Source organism: Chanos chanos, chromosome 7 (genome assembly GCF_902362185.1).
Source record: "Chanos chanos chromosome 7, fChaCha1.1, whole genome shotgun sequence".
Taxonomy (NCBI): domain Eukaryota; kingdom Metazoa; phylum Chordata; class Actinopteri; order Gonorynchiformes; family Chanidae; genus Chanos; species Chanos chanos.
This window is the reverse complement of record NC_044501.1, coordinates 36,990,490-36,997,989: the sequence shown is the minus strand read 5'-3', so window position 1 is coordinate 36,997,989 and position 7,500 is coordinate 36,990,490. Positions and strand designations below refer to the sequence as shown.

The following is a 7,500-nucleotide window of genomic DNA, read 5'->3' as shown; positions in this document are numbered from 1 at the left end:
TTGATGTTATGTAGTTTAGGATACTTTTGCACAGTCCACACACACACACACACACACATACGCACACAGACACACACACACACGCATGCACACGGACACACAGACACACACACACGCATACGCACACAGACACACACGCACGCATGCACACAGACACACAGAGACACACAGACACACACAGACACACACGCACACGCGCACACACGCACAGGGCTCCTGTCAGTACCAGCAGGCCTTTGGTGAGTCACTGTGCTACTCATACCCCCCACCCCATGCAAATACCCTTAATCACAGCCTTTCTTCTCCTATTACTTCAAACAGCCTCTTAGCTCACTGCTACCACTCCAGTTAATGCAGTCGATATACCATTTAACCTCCTTAGAAAGATCTGCTCCCTTTACTGTGCCAAATCGTAACCTCTATTCTCCTCTCTCATCAAATGAACCCAGAGAGAAACACTCCTCTCTGTGCTTTGCCTCTCCTTTAATCTCCTCTACTCCCCTCTCCTCTCCTCTCCTCTCCTCTCCCCTCCTCTCCTCTCTCTCTGTCTCTTCTCTTCTCTTCTCTTCTCTTCTCTTCTCTTCTCTTCTCTTCCCTTCTCTCCTCTCCTCTCCTCTCCTCTCCTCTCCTCTCTTCTCCTGTCCTCTTCCCTTCTCTCCTCTCCTCTCTTCTCCTCTCCTCTTCTCTTCTTTCCTCTCCGCTTTTCTCCTCTCCTCTCTCTCTCTCTCTCTCTCTCTCTCTCTCTCCTCTTCTCTTCTCTTCTCTTGTCTCCTCTCCTCTCCTCACCTCCCCTCTCCTCTCCACTCCTCTCACTCTCCTCTCCTCTCCCTCTCTCTTCTCCTCTCCTCTCCTCTCAGTAGAGTCACACACTTCTTTTGACCTCTTTTGTCACGTATGCCCGGACTATGTAGCTAGTTTTTATTGTAAATGGTTATTATTACGTTTCCAACTAGAACAAAACTTACAGAAGAGACACCTCTATTATTTCTATCTTATTTTATGATGTTGTTCTGATATATATTCCACACACTGTGAGAGCTTAGTTTAAAAACACTAACCATTAAGCGGCTCCAGCAGGAGACAACGGGAGACTTGGGGGCCATGATTTGGCTGTTTCACATCTCGGCACTAGATTAGCTGTTAGCATCCTGAAGCTCTGGTGTCATTACCAGGGAAGTGAATCAACACCCCCCCCCCCCCCCCCACACTGAATTTTTTTACGGCGAGTCACAAGATAGTGAAAAAAAAAAGAAAAAGAAGGGGTGGGGGGGTAAACCTGTCCTTAAAGGGGAACTTAACCCTTTTTTTTTTTTTTTTTGCTGAATTTGTACAGTTGTGAAAGGTTGTCAGGGATGGAAGTTACATAAACCAAACTGTATGTGTGTCATCATAATTCAATAACCTACTTTTTAGCATCTGTGCGGCGCCGTGAATACATTTTCACTCCTATTTGCATTGTTACCATGGTTACATGTATTTTGTGCGCGTGTGTGTGCGTGTGCGTGCGTGTGTGCATGTGTGTGAGTGTGTGTGTATGTGTGTATGTGTGTGTGTGTGTGTGTGTGTGTGTGTGTGAGCGCGCGCATGCATCCAATACGTGGGAGTATTAATTTGCTCACTTTACGAAATGTTTTTCAGCAAACAGTGAGCTCTGTGGATTTGCATCACATCTCGTCTGTCATATTCCATCTGGCTTATGTTTAATATCACCACCTTTAGCCACTGTTTACTGACATTGCTCACTCATAGACCCCTAATACAATACCAAAACAGCACAGGTGATCACTCCATGAGTTTGTTTCTTCTTATTAAAATCATTTTCATGTTCATGTTCATTTATTTTTTTATTTTTTTTGTAAAGGAAATGAGTCAAAGTGACACAGGTGCCGGTAAAAACCTGCTGCTGTTTTTTCCTATGGGAAAAAAACTCAACATCTGTTCTTATCGGTTTTCACGCAGAAGCGCACGAAACAGACCCCCCCCCCCCCCCCCCCCCCCCGTCCGGGTGCCGTGTCGCGTCCTTCTGTTGGTAGCCAAGGGCCGCGCGTCTCTGATTGGCTGATCGCCCCACGCGCTCGGTTCTCGGGAGGACGTTTGAGAAGCGAGAGCAAATGCTAGCCTCGTTTTCGCTGTTTCAGAACTAGCGCTAAACAGCTGTACTCTGGATTGCTATGGGTCTGAAGAGCGTTTTCAAGAAAAAAAGCGACTGAACGTGCCCTTACACTGTATCGTGAGGCGGATGTTACGTAAAATTTATTTTTAAGTTTCGTCTCTTTCATGCCATCGGACTGAAGCACAGAAAAAAGGAAGAAACACTAGATGACAGAAAAAGGGTCCATTAGTGGAAGAGCGGAGAAGAGAGAGAGACAGAGAGTGACAAACAAGTGCTGACAAACGAGGGGTTTTGAAAGAGTGACAGAGAAGACCGAATGAGTGGAACAGAATATGACTTTACAGTCCCTGTGGACGTTCTCTCTCTCTGTCTCTCTCTCTCTCTCTCTCTCTTCACACCTAGCCTTGTTCCCTCGTTCCCTCCCTCCCTCCCTCTTTCTCACTTAGTCACTTAGTTTGTGAACCCGTTCTGCCTCTCAGACTTGCATCTTGTTGTGCAAGAAAGAGAGAGAGAGAGAGAGAGAGAGAGAGAGATTGTGTGTTGAATAAGTTGTCTGCATCTGTCCTCCATGTTCCTGAACCTCAATCAAAAGGACCAAAGGCAGAACATGTGAACCTAATTTACTCCGTTTATTTTCCAGAGTTAAATTTGTTGCCATTTTTTTCCACAAAATATTAAAGATGAGACTCATATCAGTAGACTCAAAAATAATATTTATGATGGCTAAAATACATGACTCGAACCCAGACTTAAGCGTTACGTGGGATGAGATTGAAAGCGAAATCAAAAGTCGCTTTCGCTGCAAGCGTTTCTGCTCTTGTTCCCAGTCCCTCTGAGAGAAAAAGAAGTCAAATTTGCAAAATAGCAAAGAAAGCAAATCAGTAAAACTTTACCAAGCATACCTCCCACACAAGTATTCTCTTCCATTCTCTCTCTCTCTCCTGTTTCCTTCTCATCTGATGCCTTTGATCAGAACTTTTCTCAAAGAGCATAATACAAAAAGCTTTGAAGTTCTCAGGCGTGAATCAAACTGCAGGGGATCTGTGTGTGAATATATAAGTGTGTGTGTGTGTGTGTAGAGGGTGAGTGTATGTGTGTGTGTATGTGTGTGTGTGTGTGTGTGTGTATAGATGTGATTTGGACTCTGGCTTTATCTCTCAGTGCAATCTGCAAAGTAATGACTCACATGCTTTTTCTGCATTGCATTGTTTGTGTGTCTGTGTGTCTGTGTGTCTGTGTGTCGGTGTCTTCGCCTGGGTCTGGGACTGTGTGTGTGTGTGTGTGTGTGTGTGTGTGTTCTGGGAAAAGAAGAGTGTTTTACATAAAACTGTGTGCCAGCAGACAACACCTAATTAGAGGCTAACAGAGACCGGCGACCTGTCTGCTTTGTGTGGGAGTTCAGGACTGTCTGACCCAGTCTGACTGCAACACAGCTCTGCGGTCTGTCCCGGCAATAGCAAATTTTCACATTAATTCACTGGGCTGCATGAATCTGAAATACGTACATAATCCATCCACTGAAATGATCCTGTACCCTTTGTAGCGAAACATTTCCAGGTATTGAATTTTGTTTTTGCCCACACTGTATTCTCTCTACGCTATGAGTCACTTCCCTGTCACGTCTTCACCCTTTCCAAAAGTAAGCTTTTATGAATGTTCTAGAACAGGATGGCTCTTTAAACCCAGTAATGCAGATCCACTGACATCACAAGTTGGTTGGCATGGCAATCGTCAACATTCTGGTTGAGGTAAAGTATGGGCCAATGAAAGAGATTGTCATCGACGTACCATGTAAGACTTATCTATTATTTACTGAATAAAGATAATAGTCTCACTCAAGGTCAAAGTAAGACGTTATTTTACTGCAATAATCAATACAGCTATACAGTTATTCTACTGCTATAATCAATACAAGTAAATTAACGTCAGTACAATTTTAGACATACGATGCAAGAGCCCTGTTCAGACTAATGACTTCTTACTTTGACAAGTGTTTCCTGTTTGTTGTTATGCAGGTATGGGATTTATTTAATTTTTTGAAATGGATGGATTTTTTTTTTTTTTTGACACATTTGGTTCCTCAGTTGATTTTCACAGTTTTGAAATACGTTTTGACATATTTTTAAATCAAGTTGTAAACACGGGGGCTACACGGTATAAAGAGTTGCCTGTCACTGTTTCAGTGCCGTGACACATCAAAAAATGCAAATAAAATGTAGAAAAGTGAGAGAAAACGTGTCTCTGACCTGCCAACGTGCCGATCCCGGAGCCCAGCACAGCGTGGATGGCCATGATGGGTGAGAAGAGCAGGACGGCCCCCAGGATGAGCAGAGAGGGGCCCAGGGCCCCGCAAGCATAAATCTGCCCCACGCCCAATGGCACCCCCTGCAGGAGCTGAGAGGAATGGCGTCTGTCAGCAAACTCAGATGTCGCTTCAACGGTTTATTTATAAAGTTGCCGGATTTGAGAGCATTTCGTTTATACTCCTGTCACATGCGAAAGCATTGTTATGGTTTAATTATTGTTATAAGTGGAAAAACCTGCAGGAGAGAAGAATGACCGTCGTGTTGTACGTTTGGTGGTTACTGTTTTGTAGATGTAAGATAACGAAAAACTATAAGTAATGTTAAAGTCTCAGCAACTAAAGCCTGTTTTAAATTGATCACATTTTAAGCAATCAGTAACAAGCACCGATTCGCCCAGTAAATTTCCACTGCACCGACGGAATATTCATGACTCTGCTAGAGAAAGATGGATTAATGTCTAAAAGTTATGACTGTCTGTACTCTCTCTCTCTCTCTCTCTCTCTCACTCTCTCTCTCTCACTCTTTCTCTCTCTCTCTCCTAGTCCTCCTCCTCCTCCTACAACTCCATTCCTTAACACCCCCCCCCCTTTTCCCTTCACTCACACAAATTGCGAGCAATCTCCATGGAAACGAGACAGATGCACCTGCAGCTATTTGAATGTGTATTTACGAGCGATAAGAACTAAACTGCCTATGATACTATGGCACTGCGGCGGCAGGGCTGGGATTTGACTCAAAACAAACGCAGCCCGGGGGAGTTTGCTCTTTGGATGCTGCGGCTTTAACACAACAGACTTGGAGCCGGCAGGTTAAACGAGAATACAAGCAGACAAGCATTAAATATCAGCCATCTCATCTACTCGCACTTACACAGACGCACACACTCGCCTGAAGGAGGTGAAGAGGAGGAGAAGGAAGAGAGAGAGAGAGAGAGAGAGAGAGGGAGAAGGAACACAACATGGGGGGAAGATAAATTGTAAAGATGGGGGAAAGAAGTGAGGAGAGAAAGAGACAGGGGAGGAGACGACTGAGGAAAGGAGGAGAAAAGTAGAAATATGTTTTAAAGAACGATGAGAAGAGGATGAAAGCAGACGATTGCACGTAGTGTTTTTCACTCTCTCTCTCTCTCTCTCTCTCTCTCTCTCCACGAAACTCTATTTCTCTCCTGCCATCTAATGAGCCTCGTGCAAACCATCTCTCTCTCTTTCTCTTTCTTCCATTCATTTCTCCTATGTAGTAACTTTCTCTCTCACTCCATCAGTGTAAACTCTTACAAATATTCTGTTGTAAATGACACTTGTTTTACATTCATGCATCACTGGTAATGATTCCAAGAGCTCTTTCTTTCTTTGTTCCTCTCTCTCTCTCTCTCTGTCCCTCTATCTATCTATCTATCTATCTATCTATCTATCTATCTATCTATCTATCTCTCTCTCTCTCTCTCTCTCACATGCACTCACCTGTTGGATGTCCAGCTGGGTGTGGTTGTGGCTCTCTACTGCCCCTGGTGGCAGGGCAGGGTGATTTGGGAAGTAGGCATTAGAAGTGCCAGTGCAGGCCAGGTATAGCACAATGACCGTGTTAAAGGGAAACACACTGACAGGCAGATCCCAACGGTCCAGTAAAGGAGCCAGCCCACTGAACAAGAATGTACTGACACAACACAGAAAGATTAATTGTGTGTGTGTGTGTGTGTGTGTGTGTGTGTGTGTGTGTGTGCGCGTGTGTGTGTCTGTTTATTTCTTACGTCGTAGCCCCAGCCATACAGACTGGGAGCAGAAGCCACCAGTACCAGTCTCCTGCAGCGCTGAACACACCCATCAGCAAAGCTACCAGCATTCCATTGAAACCATGGAGACCACCAGCCACCTCTGCACTGTGCACAAATACACACACACACACACACAAAGCAAAGTGTTCTTTCACTTAGACCAATTCTCCACCTTTAATAGACCAATATCAACCATTATAAAGTTTGCATATGTGGGTGTGTGTTTATATGCATGTTTGTGTGTCTGTGTGTCTGTATGTCTGTGTGTGTGTGAGCGCGTGCATGCGAGCGTGTCATCTTCCTAACCTGTCCTGCCCAATGATAATGGCAGTGAGTGTGGAGGACAGGAGGCCTAGTGTTCCCAGTAAGGCCTGCCAGGGACTCAGCAGCAGCAGGGCAACCAGAATCAGAGCACCACTCAGCGGGTTATTGGCCAGGATCACCCTGGCCACGCCCCTCAAGCACCACTCCAGCAACTTCAGAGGAAAGGGCTTATCTAAGACACCACACAGATCACAATCACACACACACACACTGTGTACTGAGATTCACACACGCAGAGACTGATGATGACCTGCTTCTTCACACACACACATACACACACACACACACACACACACGCACACATACACACACACACACGCGCACACACACACACACACACACATACATGCACACATACACACACACACACACACACATACATGCACACATACACACACGCACACACACACGCACACGCACACATACACACATACATGCACACATACACACACACACACACACACACACACACACACATACACACACACACGCACACACACACATACATGCACACATACACACATGCACACATACACACACACACACACACATGCACACATACACACACACACACACACACACATACATGCACACACACACAAAATTCACTACATCGCTTCTGATGCTCCTAGCCATTTCAAACCACCCTGCACGTGTTCCAAATGGCTTCAGAGACATTAGCAGCGGTGCTGTCTGCTCCAAGCCTGGGAACCCACAAGACAGCAAATCTTTTTCTCCAACCCTGACGTATTCTAATCTACTGATTCCTGAGTCTTTGGTTTCCCTGAGTCGAGCATGCCGGTGTTGGGTATGAACTGAAATGTTCTGTCTGGGGGGAGTTAAGCAACACTGCTGTAGGAGGTACATTTTTAATGAAGGTGAATATTTAATGACTGTTAGACATCGTTAGATAAAATGGTACTTTGCCTTTAACCCCTGTGTGACAAATATGGGGTGTCACTATTGTTGAAGTGGTGCTTCGTAAA

The 7,500-nt window shown here is 45.0% G+C and overlaps 1 protein-coding gene across 1 annotated transcript in view; it reads right to left on the bottom strand.

Moving 5' to 3' along the window:
* The window catches only part of LOC115816307 (urea transporter 2), an 11,261-nt gene that overhangs the window by 2,865 nt on the left and 896 nt on the right, over positions 1–7,500 (bottom strand). The window contains exons 2-5 of the mRNA XM_030779266.1: positions 6,497–6,686; positions 6,167–6,295; positions 5,880–6,072; positions 4,360–4,507 (exon numbers count right to left, since the gene is read on the bottom strand). Coding sequence (XP_030635126.1) covers positions 4,360–4,507; positions 5,880–6,072; positions 6,167–6,295; positions 6,497–6,686 — 660 coding nt within the window. The remainder of the gene's footprint in view (positions 1–4,359; positions 4,508–5,879; positions 6,073–6,166; positions 6,296–6,496; positions 6,687–7,500) is intronic.